Consider the following 20,844-nt stretch of genomic DNA (forward strand, 5'->3'; position numbering starts at 1 on the left):
AGCGCAGCGCCTCTACCTCCGCCTCCCCCAACTCAGCTCCCTGAGCCGGAACGCTTGCGGTGTGGGTGCCCGCTTCTGGTGAGAGGCTGGCAAGAAGGGACCACTTCCGGCGAGCAGGGAGGCGGGGAACGGGAAAGAGAAGGGCTGTTTCCGGCGCGGCGGTTCCGGCCAGGCCCGGCCCGGCAATTTTAGGAGATGGTTCTGGTGCCCACGAAGGGAGAGGCTTCTCGGAGCCCTCGGGCCGCGTTCCCGTCGCCTCCGCTCCCCGGCGGTCGCCGCTCTCAGTGCTCCGTGCCGCCGGCCTCTCGTCCGGCGCGCCCGCCCAGTGCCCTCAAGCTCCCTAAACAGCTCGGCCCTTGACGTCAGTGTGTGTCCCCCGCGCCCCTCTGCCCCTCCCTGGAGGCCCCGGGACGCCCTGTGTGGACTGGGAGGGATTCCCTCGCTTCCTTGCAGGGACTGACTGGCCGAAAGCCCAGCTAGTGACCGCCCAGATCTGTTCGGGGGATGGAGCGGTGGCCCGGGCTGGGACTGACCAGGTAGGGTCTCCCGGGAAGGCAGACTGGCCGGCTGAGCTCCGGGGCAGCGATGTCTCCTCCTCACTGACTAGCAGCGAACTGTTCTGGACAGGCTCACCCAGACTGACCCGCCCAGGACGAAGCAATTTTGGGGGCCCCAACCAGGGTGAAGGGTCTGAACTGACTGGCCCCCCCAGGCTGACCAGGCCAGCCCACTTCACCGACCTCGTGTCCCCACCTCCCGTGCAGCCATGGAGAAGATGTCCCGAGTGACCACGGCCCTGGGTGGCAGCGCGCTGACGGGCCGCACTATGCACTGCCACCTGGATGCACCAGCCAATGCCATCAGCGTGTGCCGTGATGCGGCTCAGGTGGTCGTGGCAGGCCGCAGCATCTTCAAGATCTATGCCATTGAAGACGAGCAGTTTGTGGAGAAGCTGAACCTCCGTGTGGGCCGCAAGCCCTCACTCAACCTGAGCTGCGCGGATGTAGTCTGGCACCAGATGGACGAGAACCTGCTGGCCACGGCGGCCACCAATGGCGTGGTGGTCACGTGGAACCTGGGCCGGCCATCCCGCAACAAGCAGGACCAGCTGTTCACGGAGCACAAGCGCACAGTGAACAAAGTCTGCTTCCACCCCACTGAGGCCCACGTGCTGCTCAGTGGTTCCCAGGACGGCTTCATGAAGTGCTTTGACCTCCGCAGGAAGGACTCTGTCAGCACCTTCTCTGGTGAGACTCTGGAGGCGGGTCGGGCAGGTGGAGAAGTGCGTCGTGTGCATCAGAGATCTTCAGATATGCTCCCAGAGAGCACTAGAAGAGTGGGTGAGGGTCAGCACGGGAGGGGCACGATATGGGACCAGGGAGAGGGCAGAGCCTGAGCAGACTACAGCCAACCTGAGCTGCTGAGCAGAGGGTTTGTTTTGCTGCCCAGAGCTCCAGACCACTTCACAGCAGGAAGCCCACCGGGACCTCCAGGGTCCTCAGCTCAGGTTTGGAGAGGAGGTGGGGTATGCTGCCTGGCACCCTTTCCCAGCAGGCCCAGCTCCTTGGCAGCTGGCCTTGAGCCAGCTATTCCTTGTGCACCTTGAAGAGACCAAACAAAGCATGGGGCAGAAGCCTCAGTCACCTCAGAGAATTGGAGGCCTCTTAAGACAGACCCTGAACTACCTGTGCTGTGGAAAAGCTAGAGTCCTTGAAGGCTCTTGGGTGGTGGTCCACGGAGGTGAACATAGATCTTTAAGGTCTCCAGTCCCGTGTGGCTGGCCCAGCTGTTCCAGCTCAAGGTGAAGGGATGGAGTAGAAGTTAGGGCACCCTCATCCAGGCCTCCTTAGGCCTCCCTCAGGGGAGTGCGTACAGGTAGCACAGTGAGGCTTCTCTGCTCACTGCTCTGATAGCCGGTCCTGAAGCTGGGCCACTGCTCTGTGCAAGGACTGATGTCAAAAGCACAATCCAGGGGAGGATCGAGGTCCAGGTTTTGGGTTCAAAAACTACACGGTGCCTGGTATCCTGCTTCCCGGCCTAATCTACCCTGTCTTCTCTGTGAAGCCTCTCCTCGCCACCCACCACCCCAGGGCAGGCTTAGCAGTGTCTACCCCACCTTCTAGGCCTCCCCACCTTGGCCACAGGCAGGCATGTGACCGCAGTCCACAGTTTGTCCAAGGGTTCCACCATTGGCTGCTCTCCCAGAGCCCCTTCACCTTCTCCCCCCATTGACATCCTGCCCACAGGCCAGTCGGAGAGCGTGCGGGACGTCCAGTTCAGCATCCGGGACTACTTCACTTTCGCATCCACCTTTGAGAATGGCAACGTGCAGCTCTGGGACATCCGGAGGCCTGACCGCTGTGAGAGAATGTTCACCGCCCACAACGGGCCTGTCTTCTGCTGCGACTGGCACCCTGAGGACAGGTGTGGGGTGGCATGGCGTGGGGGCACGGGCGGCAGGGTGGGACAGGTGGGCTCCTGGAGGGGCTGCCTCCAGGCCTGTGAGGCAGAGAGTGGGGAGCCATCCCATCCCCGGAGAGGACACTGAGGGCTTCGTGGATCTATTGTAGGGGCTGGCTGGCCACGGGTGGGCGTGACAAGATGGTGAAGGTCTGGGACATGACCACGCACCGTGCCAAGGAAGTACACTGTGTGCAAACCATTGCCTCAGTAGCCCGCGTCAAGTGGCGGCCTGAGTGCCGCCACCACCTGGCCACCTGCTCCATGATGGTGGACCATAACATCTATGTGTGGGACGTGCGCCGGCCTTTTGTGCCAGCTGCCATGTTCGAGGAGCACCGTGACGTCACAACGGGCATTGCCTGGCGCCACCCACACGACCCCTCCTTCCTGCTCTCGGGCTCTAAGGACAGTACACTGTGCCAACACCTGTTCCGTGATGCCAGCCAGCCTGTTGAGCGCGCTAACCCCGAGGGCCTCTGCTATGGCCTCTTTGGGGACCTGGCCTTCGCCGCTAAGGAGAGCCTAGTGGCCACCGAGTCTGGGCGCAAGCCTTATGCCGGTGACCGGCGCCACCCCATCTTCTTCAAGCGCAAGCTGGACCCTGCCGAACCTTTTGTGGGCCTCGCGTCCAGTGCCCTCAGCGTCTTTGAGATAGAGCCTGGCAGTGGCAGCATGAGCTGGTTCGTGGACACCGCCGAGCGTTATGCCCTGGCTGGTCGGCCTCTGGCTGAGCTCTGTGACCACAATGCCAAAGTGGCTCGGGAGCTTGGCCGCAACCAGGTAGGTGGGGTGGCCCAGGGACCATGACCTTGGGGGCTCCCCCAACTGCTCTACCCAGACCCTGCCCTGGGTTCAGTGCTGAGCTCTGGCGGCTACCATCCTGGTACCTAAGGGTACCCAGTGCCATCACTGGGGTGCAGGCTTGAAGCCCCCTCTTGTGGCTCATTTTTGCTTTTGGATTTCCCGAGGTGTTTGACTCACAGAGGCCCACATAGCTTTTCATTGTCTTCCTGGGACCACAGGCTCATTTCCATGTTGGCTGCCTCCAATTTCTGCTTCTTCCTATCCCCTTGTAGGGCAGACTTAAGATTTTTGTCTTTGCCATAGACTTCAGTTTCCCCAGCTGTGGTGGACCAGGATATTGGGTGCCTGGGGAAGCTGAACATTTGAGAGTCTGTGGTTCCATCCAGGAGTGGGGGAGGGGGGTGCATGGCATGCCAGGAACCCAGGCCCCTTTTGAGTGCCTGGCGCCCGTCCCTAGGTAGCACAGACCTGGACCATGCTGCGGATCATCTACTGTAGCCCTGGCCTGGCGTCTGCCACCAGCCTCAACCACAGCGTGGGCAAGGGCAGCTCTTGTGGCTTGCCACTCATGAACAGGTAGACATCTGGGGGTGGCTCTCCTCAGAGGGTGGGGCTGTTGGAACCCATCTACCCATTGGCCTTCCCTGCCCCCAGTTTCAACCTGAAGGATATGGCCCCAGGGTTGGGCAGTGAGACCAGGCTGGACCGTAGCAAGGGTGACACACGGAGCGACACGGTGCTACTTGACTCCTCAGCCACACTCATCACCAATGAGGGTAGGCTGGGGGTGGCGCACAGAGCATTGATGGAGCGGGGCTAGGGCATCCCAGAATCAGCTTCTCTGGAACGTCCTCTACCTCTGTCATGGGCAGATAACGAAGAGACAGAGGGCAGTGACGTGCCTGCAGACTACCTGCTGGGCGACGTGGAGGGCGAGGAGGATGAGCTGTACTTGTTGGACCCAGAGCATGCACACCGTGAGTCGGGGCTGGGGGCGGGGCTGGCCGGTGGGGCCAGGGGCTCAGACCCTGTCTCTGCCTTGCAGCAGAGGACCCGGAGTACATGCTGCCCCAGGAAGCCTTCCCACTACGTCACGAGATTGTGGACACTCCGCCTGGCCCTGAGCACCTGCAGGACAAGGCCGACTCGCCCCACGTGAGCGGCAGCGAGGCTGACGTGGCTTCCCTGGCGCCCGTGGACTCCTCCTTCTCGCTCCTCTCCGTCTCACATGCTCTCCATGACACCCGGCTGCCCCCTGACTTCTTCAGCGCCCTGGTGTGTGACATGCTGCGCTTCTATGCCGAGCAGGGTGACGTGCAGATGGCTGTGTCCGTGCTCATCGTGTTGGGCGAGCGCGTGCGCAAGGACATCGACGAGCAGACGCAGGTGGGTGACTGGGACGGGGAAGGGCCTCCCTGCCCACCCCCAGCGCCCCCCCAGGGTGCCCACCTCCAGACCTCTGCCTCCCTCCCCTCCCCACCAGGAGCACTGGTACACGTCCTACATCGACCTGCTGCAGCGCTTCTGTCTCTGGAACGTGTCCAACCAGGTGGTGAAGCTCAGCACCAGCCGCGCCATCAGCTGCCTCAACCAGGCGTCCACCACTCTGCACGTCAACTGCAGCCACTGCAAGCGGCCCATGAGCAGCCGCGGCTGGGTCTGTGACCGGTGCCACCGCTGCGCCAGCATGTGCGCCGTGTGCCACCACGTGGTTAAGGGTCTGTTCGTGTGGTGCCAGGGCTGCAGCCACGGCGGCCACCTGCAGCACATCATGAAGTGGCTGGAGGGCAGCTCCCACTGCCCCGCGGGCTGCGGCCACCTGTGCGAGTACTCCTGACCCGCCCGCGCTGGGCTCGGGGCGGGAGGGGCTGGGCGTGGCAAGCCAATAAAGGAAGCAAGAGCCGCAGTCTGAGGCTGCCTATCCCCCGCCGCTCGCGCCGCCGATGGCCCACGCCCCGCGCCTGGCGACTCCGGTGGGTGGGTGGCAGCGTCGCCATGGGAACTGGCAGCGGCCGCTAACCCCTCTCCCGCGGCCTTCGCACCGCCTTCCGAAAAAAACCTCCTTTCCGGGGCGGGACAAAGGAACTGCTTCCGGGGCGGGGCTGGCGCCTTTGCCGCGACGATGGAATTCCCGGCATGCCTCGCGGCGGCGGGCTCATGGCACCGGGGGCGCGGCTGCGGTTCCTGTTGGCGGTGTGGACGCTGGCTGTTCTGGCCCGGCGCAGCGCCGGGGAGGCGGGCGATGGAGGGTGGTGAGCGGCGCCGGCGGCCGGGGCGGGCCGGGGCGGGCCGGGGCGGGCCGGGGCGCGGCAGGCCGCTGACCCGCTGTGCCCGCAGGCAGCGGCGCGGGCCCGGGGCGCCGGCGGCCCTGGCGGAGGAGCAGCGCTGCGCGGTGGAGCGTCGGGCGGACCTCAGCTACTCCGAGTTCGTGCAGCAGTACGTGCGTCCCCTCCCACTGGCCACCCGTCCCACACCTCAGTGCGTGTCCCCCGGAGCGCTGCTGTCCCCACTCCCTTCTTTGCCTACCCATCCGCTCGGGCTCCCCTAGTCCACCCCCACGCCCTCCTTTGAGCTAACGCGGACGGGCGAGGCTGAGACCTGGCCGTGACTCTGCCCTTCCAGCTACGCCTTTTCCAGACCCGTCATCCTGCAGGGGCTCACAGACAACTCGGTGAGTGCTGGCGCCCCTCCTGGCCACTTGTCACCCGCGCTGGGCCTGGCCCTTGAGTGTCTTCCCCACCTCCTCAGAGGTTCCGGGCCTTGTGCTCCCGAGAAAGGCTACTGGACTCCTTTGGGGACAACGTGGTACGGCTGAGCACTGCCAATACCTACTCCTACCGGAAAGGTGAGCTGCCCCACCCTGCGGCCTAGCCTGCTTGTCAGCATCTTGCAGGTAGCTTCAGCCAGTCCTTATCAGCTTCTTTCCTGCAGTGGACCTGCCCTTTCAGGAGTATGTGGAGCATTTGCTGTATCCCCAGGACCCTACCTCCCTGGGCAACGGTGAGTCTGATTTGGTTGGCCATGGGCTGGGATGGGGGCACCCAGGTACCAAGATCTCTGTGCCTCGGTGTTCTTTGTTGGCAGACACCTTGTATTTCTTTGGGGACAACAATTTCAGCGAATGGGCATCGCTCTTTCAACACTACTCCCCACCACCATTTAGTCTGCTGGGTACCACTACTGCTTACAGCTTTGGAATTGCAGGTGGGTACCCTGCAAAGGGGATTTGGAAGGGAAGAGGAGACTGTAAGTTGGGTTGCCTCAGCAGCTGCTCATAAATGATCCCACAGGAGCTGGTTCTGGGGTGCCCTTCCACTGGCATGGGCCCGGGTTCTCAGAGGTGATCTACGGCCGCAAGGTCAGCACAGGATGGGGGCGGGGGCTGGGGCTTGGGGCTTACTGACTGCAACAGAGTGACCTTATTGCTCCCATCCTCAGCGCTGGTTCCTATACCCCCCTGAGAAGACACCAGAGTTCCATCCCAACAAAACCACGCTGGCCTGGCTTCAGGACGTGTACCCAACCCTGACATCATCTGCGAGGCCCTTGGAGTGCACTGTCCAGGCTGGTGAGGTCAGTAGGTGGCAGAAGGGGCCAGGCTGGACCAGACGCCATCAACTAATCCCTGTGCCCCACCCCCACCTCCCAGCAGGTGCTGTATTTCCCAGACCGGTGGTGGCATGCCACGCTCAACCTGGACACCAGTGTTTTCATCTCTACCTTCCTCAGCTAGCCAGAGTGGGCGGCTGGTGAGCCCAGCACACACCAGCGCACACTCCTAGAGTGCTCACAGATTTTATTACAGGACAGTGGTGGCAGCAGCCCACCCTCACCTGCTGTTTCTGGCCCAGATGGGGATGGAGGTGGGGCTCACAGTCCAGCAGCAGAACTGATGGGGGGGGTTGGGGACACCAGGGCAGGGATCTAGGGACACCAACTATGTACAGGGACTGGAGCTACTGCTCCAAAGCCCTCCTGGGCCAGAGCATTAGGCAAGGCGGGCAGCCCTGGCCCTTGCCCGGCCTCAGTAGTCCTCCACCCAGCCGTTCTCGGAGATGAAAGCATCAATGACCTCTTTCATGGCCAGGTTGGGGATGAGCTGTTCCTGGGTCAGGGGGCTCCGGGTGACAGGGTCAAAGTGGCCCACGCGCTGCAGTGTGCAGTGACAACAGGGTCAGAAAGTGCTCAGTGGTTATGGGTCCTGCTCCCAACACTTTGTGAGCCCTCACCTGCAGATGCTCCTCAATGTCCTTTCGGTCATAGGTGATGCCGCTAGGTGTGATGCACGGTTCCCGCATGAGCTCAAAGCTGATCTTGCCACACAGGTAGTCTGGGATGTCTCGCTTCTGCAGCACATGGGGTGAAGTCAGGCACCAGGACAGGGACACTGCTCTAATTCCTGCTACCCAGAGGACAGACAACGTACCTTTCTCTTCTCGTCCACCTGGGAGAAAAGCTCATCCATGTCTGCTAAGTACTTGTCCTGCGAAGAACCAAGCAGCTACGCGTGGGCCAGATGTCCCATCCCCCTTCCCCTGGCACAGGCACCCTCCCGTCACAGGCACACAAACACGCACACATCCACACGTGGGCTGGGGCACCCTCACGTGCTTGGCCTCGATGCAGGCCTGCTGGGCCCGGATGTGGCCATCGTCCTCATCACCCTCATGGTTCCGCTGACATTCTTCTAGTTCCCTGGGGGTCGACCAGGAGCTAGTCAGAAATGGGTCTGGCCAGAAGAGATCACACTCCACCCCAACCTTGGGCTCGTTCAGGTCTCGCTTCCCTCCATCTCCTGCTTGCCAGTGTTGGCCTTCAATAAACACTTGTGTTCTTGACTCAGAGTTAACCCCGGAGTGCTGACTTGGGGGTGGGTGGGGCCCTGGAGCCTGCCACTACCACAGCCCACCTCTCCCGCTCGGCCACAATAAGCCGAGTGAGGTAGGAGTGCAGCTCATTCTCCTGGTGGATGCGCCGCTCCTCGATGCTGTTCCAGCGCTTTTTCTTAGCGATGCGCAGAGCGCTAGGGATGTCATCCCCGAAGTTGAGCCGTTGCTCCTTGGCCAGGTTGTAGGCTGGGGGAATAGGGGCTTCAGGTCACCGGGCCAGTCCATCCACCCGATCCCAGGCACCCCTGTAACCTGACAACCTGTATGCCCACCTCGCTGGAGATTGGCAATGGCCTCATCATAGCTCTCCATCTCTAGTTGGCATTGCCCCAGGAAGAAGTGTGCCTTCACAGACTGCCCGTCCAGTTCCAAAGCCCGCCGGCAGTCTGCCAGAGCCTGCTCATGCTGCTGCATCTTCAGGTAGCACAATGCCCGGTTGGTGTAGTACACTGCCACCAGGGGATTCCGGGTCTGGGGACCAAGGCCAGGCCAGCCAGCATGAGGGAGTGAGCTCTGTCCCCCTTCTCCGTCCTAGGCCCTGTCCTAGGCCCAGTTTAGAGCCCACGGCTAGAATCAAGACACCAGAAACTTCTCAGCTTCAAAGCCCCTGCGTACTGAGGACTGGTGGAGAATAAACTCCCGCTCCCGAGGCCTGCATGAACCCACCCCCTGTTGACTCCCAGCAGGTCTTGGAAACCTAAATTTCCAAGACCTGTGGAGATCCCCAGTTTTGGGCCTGGGGTTCTCAAGGGACAAGGATCCCTGGTCCTCGGTCTGGGGGCCTCAAACACCTTGAAGCTCCCACCCGCCACACTTCTCCAGCAGGCAGCAGTGGCTCGAGAGCCGCGGCCTTGACCCGACTGAAACAAGATCATCACTGAGCTCTCAAGGCCCAAACGCCCACGCGTACGAACCAAGAGCCTCCGAAGGTCCGGCGGGAATGGCCGGGCAGGGGCTCCGGGGAGGACGCGGGGCCGAAGCCCGGGCCCCGCCCCCTCCCCTGGCCCGGACGCCGGTCCCTTCCCCCGGCGCGGGCGCACTCACGATGGCGCGGCCGTAGCAGGCCGCCGCCTCCGGGTACTTGCGGCCCACGAAGAGCCGGTTGCCCTGCTCCTTGAGCTCCTGCGCGCTCGGGCTCTTTTCGGGGCTTCCGCCGCCGGCGCCCAGCCGCGCGCCGCCCTCCTTCTCCTCCTTGCCCTTCATGGTGCCGCGCGGCACAGCCTGGGCTTCGCTCCCAGGCTCCGCGTCTGGCCCGCCCTACGCCCGCAGCCCGAGCCCACAGCCCGAGCCCCCGATCCGCTCGGGCCCGGTCCAGCGATCCGCCACCGGAACTTCCGGCCGCGCGGGGCGGGGACAGCGGGGCGGGCGGACGCGCAGTGGGCGGGGACACGCATGCGTTTGACGGGCCGCGGGGGAGGGGTGGGGGAGAGGGTGGGGGAGAGGGTGGGGGAAGGGGGCGGAGCCCGTTGGGAGCATACGCTCGAGGCAAAGCGACCCGCGACGTCGAAGTCCGGAGCAGCGCCAGGACCGCGGCCCGACAGCTCTCCGCTCCACCCCGCCGAGGCCCCGCCCTGCGCGCGAACATGGCGGCTGCACGCGGGCTGCGGGCCTGTGAGGCCTGGAGCCGCCGGGCCGCCGTCCTGGCTGCAACGGGGAGGTGCTGTGGGCGCGCGCGGACCGCCAGGGGCGGCTGGAAGCCTTCGACCGATGATAGGGCGGGGGGGGCGGTCAGTAGGGCGGACGACCCCCGTTGTCCGAGTCTCCGTCACCGCCCTTCCCCAGGCACCGAGAGGAGTGACCGCGGCCATCGAGGGCCGAGCGGAGAAGCACGTGACACGAAACGAGCTGGAGCGGCCGCGGGCGTGGAAGCTGGTGGTGAGGGCTTCCCACGTGCGGGGCGGGGCCTGGCGGCGTGGGCGGAGCCTCCTCGTGGTGCGCGTCCGCTTGGTGAGGTCCACCACCCGTGACCCCCGAACCCACCCCGGGCCGGATTAGCCGGGAGAGCTGGGCGCCCTGCGGGGTCGCGGGCTAGCGGGCCGGATCTGGCCGGTTAGTGTCCTTGCCTGTGAAATGGGCCCATGGCCATGTCCATGACGCTGGGGGTCCCTGGGAAGGGCAGCCCTATGCCGAGCTTGTCCAGACCCTGGTAGGGCACGAGTCCTGGCTGCAGAGGCTCCGGAGGCGGCAGCCTTCGTGTCCCACCGCGCAAGTGGCCGCAGTACACCCTCAGCAGAGGTGAGGCAAGGGTGCAGTATGCAGAGCTGTACGGGAGGATCGAGTGGCCAATGTCCCTGGGCCCCAGCCTCCCTCTGCCCCTCCCTAGGCAGTCCCTCAGGGCTGTGGACCCCTCACCATGTGGAGACAGCAGTACGGACATGGCCTGTGGGGCAGAAGCTGTGCCCTGACCTGCTGCCCGGCCTTGGTCCCAGCCCGGCCATTCCTGAGGACACCACTGCAAGCCAAGAAATGCAGAACGCAGGCTGCCTGAACTTGGCTGTGGCCCAGGGCCTGCTCACCTGCCCACAACCTCAGGCCACAGGTTTCTCTGGAGGGCGGGCTGTCCAAGCAAGAGGCTGGCTGCTGTAGGATGTCAGTAAATGCTTGCTGAACTCACACTTGACTGTGAGGACCCCAGCTTCTCCCCACACTCATCTTTCTCACACATACACACACACACACACACCCATCTCGTACCAGTGCAGAGGAGAAGGGGGAAGCTCAGGCTGTCCACATGTCCGCAGTCTGTTCAGTGAGTGGGAGGGAGGCCGGCCAGCCCCCAGAGCCCCGGTACAGCCACCTGCTGCAGTGTAAAATATTTATTCATTCTCCAAAAAGGCTCAGACCGCAAATCGTGGGGGAGAGGCCAGGGCAGGGTCTCCTCTGGGGCCACACCTGGGGACCTCCCCTGCCTGGCTAGGCAGTCCTACCTCCCCATGCCTGGGAGGGGGCGGCCAGGGCTGATGTAAGGCTTGGCCTGGACTCAGTGAGTTACAGGGGCTGCCTAGCCCCCACAGAGGAGAAGCAGTCTTGAGATGTACATTCACAGAGGGTGGACATGCAGACTCGCCTGGTGGCCAGCCCACATACACCTGTGCCCTGGCCCGTGTGGCCCTGGGAAGCCCATCAGGGTGGTGGAGGGATGTGGGCGCCCAGCAGGTCGTAGGCGAAGATGTTCCAGAAGATGGCAAAAAGCAGGAAAGTGCCATAGGCGAGCAGCACCACCCACCAGCCACACTGGTCCTGCAGGCGTTCCTCATAGCTGCGCAGGATGGTCAGACCCATGCTGACCCCTACCACTGCACCTGCCAGGTGTGCCATGAAACTGGGCTGGGGGCCTGAGGCAGGCAGTGGTGGGGAAAAGCGGAGCCACACGGCCCGGCCCACCTCGGAACTCACTGCAGAGAAAGGTGGCAGGTGGGAGGCACCCTGGCCTTAGGCTGAGGCCCCCCAGCCCCCTGACCCACTACTTACTGCACACCAAGGCCAGCACCATCCTCAGCAGCTTGTAGGGACACCTCATCCCAGCCCAGTTCTGATGGGGCGTGAGACAGAGGCTGTGAGGCAGGCCTTGTGGGCCCCTCCCCACACCCACCCCGCAGTCTGCCCTATTACCATGACGACGTTGGCCAGGTGTGCCGAGCACAGGGCGTAGACCCCACCAGAGCCCCCCACCACAGGGGCCCGCATGTCGGTAATGGAGACAGTCAGGGAGCCTGTGTGAGCAAAGGGAGAGCCATGAGGGTGAGGCTCACCAGCATGATGGCCAGGGGGCACGTGCCTGCCTCACCTGCCAGCACACCGGCCAGGTAGAGCAGGCTGATGCGGAGCAGACCATGCACCATCTCCAGGGGCACCCCAATCATCAGCTGCAGGAGCGCGTTGAACCCTAGTTGCTCCAGGCTAGCCATGTGGGTGTAAACAGATGTAAGGTCAGGTGTCAGGCCACCAGTCCCTGACTCGAGGGACTGAGTTCTGACTCCATCAGAGGGATGCCGGCGGTGGGCCCCCACTCACCCAACATGCATGAACATATAGGTGAGGAAGCGCCAGGCTCGAGCGCGGTGGCCAGGGTGGTACACAAGGGGGCTCTTCATGTACTCAGGGTGGTAGGTCTGCAGCACCCACTTGTTGAGACGAGCCCCGTAGCACAGGAACACGATGATCTGGGAGGGAGAGGCGTTAGGGCCAGGCAGGGCCAGGCCCGTGGGCGGCTCCTGGGTGGCAGACAAGTGGGCACACCTGGGCAAGGGTGACTGAGGCCATAAACACGGGGGGTGGGCAGCTGCGGTGTCTGTAAAAGTACCAGTGGCGGTCCACCTCTCGAGGCAGGATCTCGTAGGCAACGTAGCGCACAAACCGCTTGTAGACACCCAGGCCTGGCTCATCCAGCAGCCCGTCCCGGGGCAGTGCCCTCTGTCCATTGGCGATGGCCCGCTTAAAGCTGCTTGAGCGTTTACTGCTGATCTGGAGGGGGGCGGCCCTAAGCACGGGCCACCATACTCCCCGCCCCCCCCCCCCCCAGCCCCCCTGTCCCCTTGGCCCACCCAGCTCCTGGTAGAGTCTGAGTCCCTGCCCCAAGTCCACACTCCTCCCTGGTGGGAAGGGCAGGGAGTGGGGGCTGCCTGCCCACCCCACTCTGGCCAGGCACTGTGCCTGCCAAGGCCTAGGCCCCTACCCCTGCTGTCCGCCCATTATGGCACTGACCAGGTCCACCAGCTCCTGGTAGCAGACCTGGCCCCGCTCGTTGCTCTGGGCCAAGGCCACCAGCATGTCCAGCTTGGCCGGGTCCAGGGGCAGCTCATGGCTGTGCACCAGGCCGGTGAAGGTGTCCGCACCGATGAAACCTGTGTGCTCAGGGTCCAGCTGCTGGGGTGGGGGGGGCCATCGGCCAAGGCTTGAGAGTGGGTCAGGCTTCTAGGCCACAGGGCTGGGCCAGGCCAGCTGGGAGAGGCAGGCTCCAAGCACCCTGGGGCCAGACCTCTGCACCCACACGGTCCCAGGAGCTGCCAGGGCACCAGTGCCTGGGTCCCAGGGCTCTAGCTCTTAGGGGGCTCCCCACCTCATTTATGCCCTGCCCATCCTCCTAGAAGGGTAGGGCCAAGGTCTGAGGACAATCTCCCTCCCTTCTATACCTCCCCAGGGACCCTGATCTGGCTCGCCCTCTCCCGGAGTGTCTCAGGCAGGGGCCAAGGTCGTGGGAGGGGGCTTGAGAGTAGGCGCCGAGCGGCGGGACTGGACCGCGGCTCTCTGGGAGCTCCGTCGCCTCGGCCCAGTCCAGCGGCGGAGGGCTGCAGCGGGGGCTGTGCGGGCGCCACCCACCCACCCACCCACGCCACGCCACGCCACGCCACGCACCTGCTCCTGGATAAGCTGCAGCAACGAGCTCCTGTCCATAGAGCCAGGCGAGGCCGGGGGCCGGGGTCGGCGGCCGCGGCCGGAAGGGGCTGCTCTGCGGACGACTCCGCTCCGCCCCGGCCCGCCCGCTCCGCCGCTCCGTTTGGCGCCGCGTCGCGGAGCCGGAGCCGCCCGCCCGTGCGCGCACGCTGCCGCCGCCGGCCCCGCCACGCGCGGTCAGGACACGCGCGCGCCCCGCATGCGGACGCGCCCCAGGAAGGAACGGCCCCGACCGGAGCTTGGGTCTCGCCGCCCGCCTCATCGCCTTCCCGTTCCGGGCTGGGGCTGTTCGTCAAGCGTGGACAGCGGCTGGGAAACTGAGTCACGGCGCAGCACCCCACCTCCCTCCCTCGGGAGCCCCTCTGCTTGGGACTTGAGCGCTGAGGCCACCTCCTCACTGCCTGTGATTCTCAGGCCAGAGTTCCCTGAAAGTGCCAGCTGGCCTGCCAGACATGCTTGTTTGCTGGCGGCAAGGCACCAGGGCCCCACCATGTGGGCACCAAACCGACAAGGCAACTAGCAGGGGTCCGTGGGGTAGGCTTGGTGCAGCCGTCCCCGCTCAGTGCGCAGGCACCAATCCACAGCACCCACCTGAGACTGGAGACCCCTGACCGCTCCTGCAGGCTCAATGCTGGACAGTGAGACCTCCAGTTCCGGGAGTTCATGGGGAGCCTAGGCAGACCCCTGGGCAATGGTGCAGAGACCCCAACACACAGGGCTGCAGCTGGGATAGGAAAGGGTCCCTGCTTCCTGGGGAGGGCAAGCAGACCCCTCCAGGGATGGAGGTGACAGAGACCATGGGGATGTGTCATCACAGCAAGCTCCTCAAGGGTCACTCAAAATCCTGATGCCAGTCAACACTGGGGCCGTTGGGCCTCAGGAGGAACCACTGGCCAGAAGGAGCGTCCAGCCCCACCCTAAAGCGGGTGAGCAGCACACCCACGGGACCAGGCCAGCAGCGCTGGGAGGCTGGTGCAAGGACAACTTCAGGGTCAACACCAGACCTTGTGTGTCAGGCTGGAGCGTCCCTGTGGAGCAGGAAGCTCCCCCAACCTCCCACAAATAGCCCCTCAGAGCTTGGGGAAGGCTGCCTCGCAGAGAAGGGCCGATGGCAGGCAGGGAGCGCCCAGCCACACCGCAGGCTCTCCGCTCCAGGCCCCAAAACACACACTGAGTAGATGCCCAGGCCCCACACTGGGCACCCTCCTCAGTCCAAGACGAGGCCTCTGGTCAGGGTGTGAGAAAACATGGCAGATTTTTCAGGCCAGACCAACCCTGCACACCAGAAGCTGGGCATCTGGGCACACCCCAGTCCCATGCCAGAGTCCCAGACCCTCAGCACACCTCAGCCAGGCTACTGGGATGCTGAGCTTTGGGGGGCAGGGCAGCCATCAAAAGGGTCTTGCATATCAGAACCCCTCAGGCCGGTATGGACCTGGATGGATGCAGAGGCTCCTGGAGAGCAGCAGGGCCCCGAGGGAGACTGCAGAATGGGGACCCAGGCCTGGACGGGAGGTGTGGGGCTCAGGAGTAAGGTTTCCAGCCCATGCTGAGACAAAAGACGTGTTTTAGTGGATTCAAGAAACGTCATCTTCAGAAAGCAGGATCCCAGGTGCAAAAGACACAAGTGAAGTTTAATCAGGAGACCCCACCTCATGTCTTCTGGGAGGGGTGAAGTGCTGGGCCCATCTCCAAACCAGGGAGGAGAGGGAGGCCGTGTTAACCATGTCCTTCCCCCACCCCCACCTTTGGCCCCCTTCATGCCTACTGGCTGCCTGGGACCAGAGAGGACCGGAGCCCTGAGAATACTTGGGTCTGGGTCACTGGCTTCCTCATCCATGATGCCCAGTCCCTTCAACACATGACACCCAAAGTGGGTGATGCTTGGCACCTGCAGCTGGGTAGGGACACAGGCTACCGGGAACTGGAGGCTGGCCCTGGGGCTCAGGCAGGGAGGCGGGCCAGGTGTCCCCGACAGAAGGCAGGCCCCTCGAGCAGGTGACCTCCACACCAGCACCATGGGGGCCCCTGAGGCCTCATCGGCTCTTCAGCAGGGCCCGGAAGAGTGAGAGGCTGAGGACGGCGGTGACGGCAACTCCAACAACCCCCAGCGTCACTCGTAGCCAGAAGGAGGTGGGGGGCAGCTCGCCAGGGGCCAGGTGTCTGCAGGACAGAGAGGTGGGCTGGGGGCAGATGCCGCTGCCCAAGCCCCCACCCCACCTCCTGGGGCTGCGCTCTGCCCGCATGGGGCTGCCAGCGGGACTTGGGCCCACGCTACAGCTGCCCTGCTCTCCGGGCAACGGGGATGACTGCTTCCCTAGACGGGGCCTGGCCTCCCACCGCAGGGCTGTGTGCGGGTACCCACGGGCAAGCGGCCATGGCGGCGAGCCGGGTGAACACAGCAGTGCTGAGCCTGGCCGGGCCAACACACGAGAAGGGGGCAGGGGCAGGCAGCCGGTGTCTGCGGCAGAATTCCGTGGGCGACAGCCCAGGTGGCGAGATGCCTTCAGGCAGGTCTGCCTTGGAGGAGACAAAGAGGCAGGGGGTCTGCCCGTCCATGTAGTGGCGCTGCAGAGAGGGGGGCTGCATGAGGGTGCCGTCCCGGGGGGCCGAGGCGCGCGGACTGCCCCAGAGGGACCTGGGGTGGGGGTGCGGGGTGCCTTGCCTTGTAGACGTCAGCGCACAGCGCAAAGGACCCGGGGTCGCTGCCATCGAACATCAAGCAGGCCACGTCACAGGTGGCATCGGGCGCCGTGGCCAGCAGGCTGTCTGCACTCGCCTCGCACAGCTAGACAAAGAGTGGCCTCAGGGAGGGGTGCAGGGTCAGCCCTGTGGGCCACATTGAGATAGCCCCGCCCAGCGCAGACCCAGGGTGTACCCGGGGACCCCAGCACTCACTATCAGGTACTTCTCCTGCCCGTTGACCTGCACCGTGTTGATGGCATAGACGGCATGCTCCTCGGCAAACTCCCCGGCATCCTGGTGCAGAGCGGGGAGATGCCTGAAGCTTGCTGGCCCGGATGCTGTCCAGAGCTGCCCCCGCCTCCCCGGGCCCATGCAGATGCTCACCCCCAGGCCGCGGCCGAGAAAGGCCTGCAGGAAGGCAGACTTGCCCACTCCGCAGGCTCCCACCACCTTGCACAGGAGAACGTTCCTCTGCGTCTGCCCCTTCTCCTGGTCCAGCCTCTTCTCACGAGTGACTGGGGATGGAGAGCCGGGGTGAGTGTGACCAAGGGGGCTGCCAGGGAGGAGCTGGGCTCAGGGCAGGGGCAGGCACCCACCTGTGATGGCGTGGGCTTGGGAGTCCTGCTCGCAGAGGGTCGGGTAGCCCAAGTAACCAAGGTGCTCAAGACAGCGCCGGACGTCCAAATAGGTCACCAGGCTGGGGGTGGAAGGGATGGGGTCACGGCCGAGCAGCCAGCACAGCCAGTGTTCCCGCAGGCAGGGGCTGAACTCACGTCCACTGGCAGAGGTACCCATGCAGAGACAGCCGGCCAGCCTTGGTGCACACCTCGAGAGGCAGCTGGGGGCCCCAGGGGGCAGTGGGGAACACGCTGAAGAAGCTCTCCAGCTCTGCAGGCGAGAGGCAGCCATCACGGTCCTGGGAGCAGAGGCGCCGCAGTGACATGTACCTGGAGGCTGGTGGGATCGGGGGTGGTGCAGGGTGGAGATCATGACTCCCTTACCTGGTCATGCTTCTCAAACACTCTCTGCACAAACTGGTAGCCAAAGTGGTTGAGCTCGGTGCTGCAGCCTGGGGGCACGTAGAGCCTGTGGGGAATGCGGGGGCTGTCTGGTTCCCAGGGGAGCCCCTTGCCCACCAGGCTCCCCACACCACCCGTGTCTTGGTCTCGGCACAGGGAGGCTCCTGTGCTGCCCCCTCAGCTGAGCACCACGGCAGGAGAGCAGACAGGAATACATTTGGGGCCTGCAGGGGGCCATCTGCTTCGTCCTATCCTGACCACCCACAGCGAGACCACTCCTAGAAAGGCCGTCGAGGCCCAATCCCAAGGGCCCCCACTGCAGGTGGAAGAGTCTCCAGGCACCCGCCTGACACTGAGAAGGGAGGCTGAGCCCCATCCACCACTCACGGTGGGTCAAGGTAGTCAGGGGTCAACTCCAGTGTGTCTCCGTAGCCGAAGCGTCGCAGGATGGTCCACGTGGTCTCGTGGCGGCCACGTTGGATAAACAGCGTGTTCAAGAAAAGAAAGCCTGTTCCCAAAGAGACAGAAAAGCAGGTAGCACCGAGCACAGCCTGGCCCCCTTCCTGCTCCCAGGGCACGGCAGGGCAACAGGACTCACCGTCCAGGGTCAGCCGGTCATCCCGCACACCTCCTGCCACATTCTTGCACACCACCATCTTCACATCCTCCAGGGCCTGAGGGGCCAGTGGGTGCCCAAAGCAGGATTTCTGCCCCCGAGGGAAAGTCGCCATCAGCCAGCCAGCCGCCTCAGTGACTGCTCAGCGTCACTAAGGGTACCTGAGGCTGTGCCCTCGAAGCACGGGCAGCACCAGCAGAGGGGACCGCACCTGGAAAGCGTTGAGCTCCTCGTCACTGAGCGCCTGGTCTAGATCCTGGTCTGAGAGCCTGAAGATGCGCGTGAGGGCCTGGGCACACGCGGGCCTCAGCTGCAGGGACAGCCAGCTCAGCACGCACCCCATGCCACCACTCCCGCCGGCCTGGCCACCTCCCCGGTGCCTGCCGCCCACCTGCTTGGCCTCGGGGTCGTAGAGCGGGGCCGTGGGGTGCAGCACTGCTTTCTGCGCGTAGTAGAACAGCTCCGAGATGTTCCTCAGGTTCTTGGCAGAGCACTGGTGGCCGCAGGAACAGACTCAGACACGTGACCAGTACCACAAAACTCAAAGGGGCCCCCCAGAAGAAGCAGGCATGGGGTGTCTTCCAGGAGACCTGGGGAGGTCCGCAAGCCCACAGCTGAGGCCAGCGGCACACGGGCACCTGCCCACGCACCTCCACGCACGTCTCGATCTCAGGGAACTGGCTCATGATGGGCAGCACAGCCTCCATCGAGCTCCCGGGCCGCAGGTCCGACTTGTTGCCCACCAGGATGATGGGGACTCTGGGGGAGAGGCCTATGGTCACCAAGGATGGGGAGCTGGCGGGGCCCACCCACCTGGGCCCTGCCCATTACCTGGGGCCCCTCTCAGTCTCCCCATTCACCAGTGGGATCCACTTGGTTCGTATCTGAAAAGCAAGGGCTAGCCGTGAGGACAGAGGCCTGCTTGTCTTCACGGCTCCCTCCTGGAACTCGTGCCTGGACGCAGGGAGGTCAAGGCCCACTGAGAAACAAAGTCCTAGGCACTGGGAATGTGGCCACTTGGAGAGAACAGTCAGCAGGTGGCACCTCATCTGATCCTAGCAGTTCCCAAACACCCCCAAGGGGCCCGGACTCAGCAGCCCAAGGCAGCCCCTTCCACAGACCTGAGTGGTTCAGACTTCTAACCACCCACGTGCTTTGTGGGAAGGCAAGACCACAGGAGCTCCCTGGGGAAGCTGTGGGGTTCCTGCCTACAGGCCCCCAGTGCCCAGAGCCTCGGTCAGCTGGGTGTCCATCTGGAGTCTGTTCAGAGGACAACACGGAGCTGGGTGCCAGCAACAAGGACCTGGGGTGCAGAAGGAGCTCTTGCCCTCACCTTCTCAATGGTGGCCTCCTCAGACACGTCGTACACCATACACACCACGTTTGCCTATGGGAAAGGGGGTGAGGCACGACATGACCACAGGCTTCCTGCTCCACGCCGCCCTTGATGGGGCCAGACACCTTGGAACCCCACCCCTCTTGAACACCTCTCCAGCCAATGTGCCCCAGCCACCATTAGCTGCTCCAACCTGACAAGCCCTCCCCTGTCCGGTTCCACTGGAGCTGCCAGGCCTGAGCATGGCAGCTCTGATGGGTCCCCTGGGAGGCTCAGGACAAACAGCGCCACCCCTAGAACTTGGCACCCTGGCCCCAGCCCTGCATTCCCGTGTCATTTCAGGCAGAGTAAGTGACAGGGACACCACAAGGGATGATGGTGACAAGGCGGCTGGGTAGCTGTGGCCTTTACCCTGGCCCAGCGATGCCCCAGGACACAGCAGAAGCTCCCCCGGGGAGCTCGATGCAGGCACACGTCTTCCTGATAACAGAGAAGCACGGCACCCGCTACGATCCAGAGGCTCAGAGCACTGCACTGGACTACGGGATGGCGGTACACGTAGCCAGAGCACAGAACTGAGTAAGCGGTCACTTTGGAGAACACCAGAAGCTGTTGCCCAGGATCCAGCAGAAAGACAAACAATGGGTGCACAGAGCCATGGAGCTGACCGGCCATGTGGGAAGCAAGGTCCCTCTCCTCCCCAGCTCCCTGCAGGGTGAGCCCAGGGAACCTGACAAGTGGCAGCGCTGAGGAGTCACGGCAGGATTAGTGAGACCTCACACACCCTGAGCACCTTAACCTAATCCCTGGAAGGCGGCAGCCGGGGTCTCAGCCCTCAGAACACAGTGTACCTTGTGAATCTCGTCCTGGAGCTCCTCGGCCGTCTGCTCGGCTTCTGCAGAGAGACTCTGACTGTGGAACCTGCCCGAATGCCTACCCCCATCCCCTGGGGGGAAGCACGAGCGGCCCGCTCTACCTGAGTAGTCCACGATGTGGGTGGGCACCTTCTCCGGGGTGACGTCTGCGGGAATGGTGATCTCCTCGGCGCGGGGAGGGACCTGCAGGGAACGCGGCGTGAGGGCGGCCGGGGGCCGAGCACCGAGGGCCGAGCACCAAGGGCTGCGGCCGCGCTCGCCTCTTACCTCCACGGGGAACTCCTCGCCCACGAGCGACAGGATCAGCGACGTCTTTCCCACCTGGGCTGCGCGGGGCGGCGCGGTCAGCGCATGGCCACGATCGCCGCGCCCCCTCCCCACTCCAGCCCGACCCTGGCCCCGACCCGGCTCCCCAGCCCGTCGCCTACCCTCGCCCAGGAGCAAGATGCGCACGTCCCGCTTCATGGCGGCTAGGCGTACCCCGGCCCCGGCCCCGGCCCCGGCCCCCGGCCCCGGCCCCAGCCCCGGCCCCGACCAGCGTTCTCCCACTCGCCCGCACTTCCGGCCCCCACCCGCACTTCCGGCCCTCGCTCGCGGAGCCACACTAACGAGCCGGGCGGGCCAGAGCGTCCCGGCTGTGCAGCGGCGCCACTGCGCGGGCACACTGGGCATCGCAGGCCCCGCCCAGACCCGGGCCGAGCAGGGTCCTCCGCGGGGAGCGGGCAGGCTGGGGGTTTGGCGGAGGCTGCGCTCAGGCCAGGGC

The 20,844-nt window shown here is 64.3% G+C and overlaps 6 protein-coding genes across 21 annotated transcripts; 3 read left to right on the plus strand and 3 right to left on the minus strand.

The window, feature by feature from the left end:
• The first annotated feature begins 142 nt into the window (after positions 1 to 142).
• On the plus strand, positions 143 to 5,173 carry WDR24 (WD repeat domain 24). Of its 3 annotated transcripts, XM_073899762.1 has the most exons (9): positions 143 to 361; positions 765 to 1,247; positions 2,247 to 2,424; positions 2,571 to 3,243; positions 3,725 to 3,843; positions 3,922 to 4,043; positions 4,140 to 4,244; positions 4,313 to 4,653; positions 4,751 to 5,173. In XM_073899762.1, exons 2-9 carry the CDS (start codon positions 767 to 769, stop codon positions 5,102 to 5,104), a joined length of 2,373 nt encoding a protein of 790 aa, XP_073755863.1. In that variant the 5' UTR covers positions 143 to 361; positions 765 to 766; the 3' UTR covers positions 5,105 to 5,173. The 3 variants fall into 3 exon arrangements, with proteins under 3 accessions (XP_073755863.1, XP_025733439.1, XP_025733440.1); XM_025877654.2 differs by having other exon boundaries at positions 143 to 1,247; XM_025877655.2 differs by having other exon boundaries at positions 143 to 1,247; positions 4,316 to 4,653.
• A 28-nt stretch (positions 5,174 to 5,201) lies between these two features.
• JMJD8 (jumonji domain containing 8) lies at positions 5,202 to 8,116 on the plus strand. Of its 5 annotated transcripts, none has more exons than XM_025877658.2 (10): positions 5,202 to 5,519; positions 5,605 to 5,745; positions 5,890 to 5,938; positions 6,016 to 6,112; positions 6,199 to 6,267; positions 6,352 to 6,471; positions 6,558 to 6,625; positions 6,706 to 6,840; positions 6,917 to 7,016; positions 7,593 to 8,116. In XM_025877658.2, the coding sequence occupies exons 1-9, from the start codon at positions 5,404 to 5,406 to the stop codon at positions 6,998 to 7,000; spliced, it is 879 nt and encodes a 292-aa protein (XP_025733443.1). In that variant the 5' UTR covers positions 5,202 to 5,403; the 3' UTR covers positions 7,001 to 7,016; positions 7,593 to 8,116. The 5 variants fall into 5 exon arrangements, with proteins under 5 accessions (XP_025733443.1, XP_025733444.1, XP_025733445.1 ...); XM_025877659.2 differs by having other exon boundaries at positions 6,920 to 7,016; XM_025877660.2 differs by having other exon boundaries at positions 5,605 to 5,703.
• STUB1 (STIP1 homology and U-box containing protein 1) lies at positions 7,047 to 9,359 on the minus strand. The gene is made up of 7 exons (XM_025877657.2): positions 9,201 to 9,359; positions 8,429 to 8,627; positions 8,177 to 8,342; positions 7,875 to 7,962; positions 7,694 to 7,750; positions 7,497 to 7,613; positions 7,047 to 7,417 (listed from the first exon to the last, which is right to left on the minus strand). Exons 1-7 carry the CDS (start codon positions 9,357 to 9,359, stop codon positions 7,292 to 7,294), a joined length of 912 nt encoding a protein of 303 aa, XP_025733442.1. The 3' UTR covers positions 7,047 to 7,291.
• LOC141374040 (uncharacterized) lies at positions 8,585 to 10,769 on the plus strand. Its single transcript, XM_073900266.1, has 3 exons — positions 8,585 to 8,662; positions 9,075 to 10,031; positions 10,480 to 10,769. The coding sequence occupies exons 1-3, from the start codon at positions 8,585 to 8,587 to the stop codon at positions 10,642 to 10,644; spliced, it is 1,200 nt and encodes a 399-aa protein (XP_073756367.1). The 3' UTR covers positions 10,645 to 10,769.
• On the minus strand, positions 10,284 to 13,640 carry RHBDL1 (rhomboid like 1). Of its 7 annotated transcripts, XR_012380498.1 has the most exons (11): positions 13,512 to 13,640; positions 12,861 to 13,022; positions 12,396 to 12,620; positions 12,171 to 12,319; positions 11,944 to 12,056; positions 11,769 to 11,869; positions 11,628 to 11,688; positions 11,224 to 11,415; positions 10,851 to 10,956; positions 10,509 to 10,736; positions 10,284 to 10,417 (listed from the first exon to the last, which is right to left on the minus strand). XR_012380498.1 is itself a non-coding variant. In XM_025877971.2 (8 exons), the coding sequence occupies exons 1-8, from the start codon at positions 13,548 to 13,550 to the stop codon at positions 11,280 to 11,282; spliced, it is 1,122 nt and encodes a 373-aa protein (XP_025733756.1). In that variant the 5' UTR covers positions 13,551 to 13,640; the 3' UTR covers positions 11,134 to 11,279. The 7 variants fall into 7 exon arrangements, 2 of the variants coding, with proteins under 2 accessions (XP_025733756.1, XP_025733757.1); XR_012380501.1 differs by lacking the exon at positions 11,224 to 11,415; XR_012380497.1 differs by lacking the exon at positions 10,284 to 10,417 and having other exon boundaries at positions 10,695 to 10,736; positions 10,851 to 11,415.
• A 1,523-nt stretch (positions 13,641 to 15,163) lies between these two features.
• RHOT2 (ras homolog family member T2) lies at positions 15,164 to 20,674 on the minus strand. 4 transcript variants are annotated; one of them, XM_025877986.2, is made up of 19 exons: positions 20,510 to 20,673; positions 20,349 to 20,407; positions 20,183 to 20,264; positions 20,058 to 20,101; positions 19,204 to 19,257; positions 18,702 to 18,754; positions 18,521 to 18,629; positions 18,262 to 18,363; positions 18,082 to 18,180; positions 17,853 to 17,961; positions 17,642 to 17,762; positions 17,237 to 17,321; positions 17,009 to 17,151; positions 16,832 to 16,932; positions 16,620 to 16,750; positions 16,449 to 16,529; positions 16,216 to 16,338; positions 15,916 to 16,118; positions 15,164 to 15,713 (listed from the first exon to the last, which is right to left on the minus strand). In XM_025877986.2, exons 1-19 carry the CDS (start codon positions 20,544 to 20,546, stop codon positions 15,587 to 15,589), a joined length of 1,863 nt encoding a protein of 620 aa, XP_025733771.1. In that variant the 5' UTR covers positions 20,547 to 20,673; the 3' UTR covers positions 15,164 to 15,586. The 4 variants fall into 4 exon arrangements, with proteins under 4 accessions (XP_025733771.1, XP_025733773.1, XP_025733772.1 ...); XM_025877988.2 differs by having other exon boundaries at positions 20,349 to 20,402; positions 20,510 to 20,599; XM_025877987.2 differs by lacking the exon at positions 18,082 to 18,180 and having other exon boundaries at positions 20,510 to 20,674.
• Between the last annotated feature and the right edge of the window lie 170 nt (positions 20,675 to 20,844).

This window comes from Callorhinus ursinus, unplaced genomic scaffold (genome assembly GCF_003265705.2).
Source record: "Callorhinus ursinus isolate GAN/ISIS: 27379988/994484 unplaced genomic scaffold, GSC_fseal_2.0 scaffold13, whole genome shotgun sequence".
NCBI classification, from domain to species: Eukaryota; Metazoa; Chordata; class Mammalia; order Carnivora; family Otariidae; genus Callorhinus; species Callorhinus ursinus.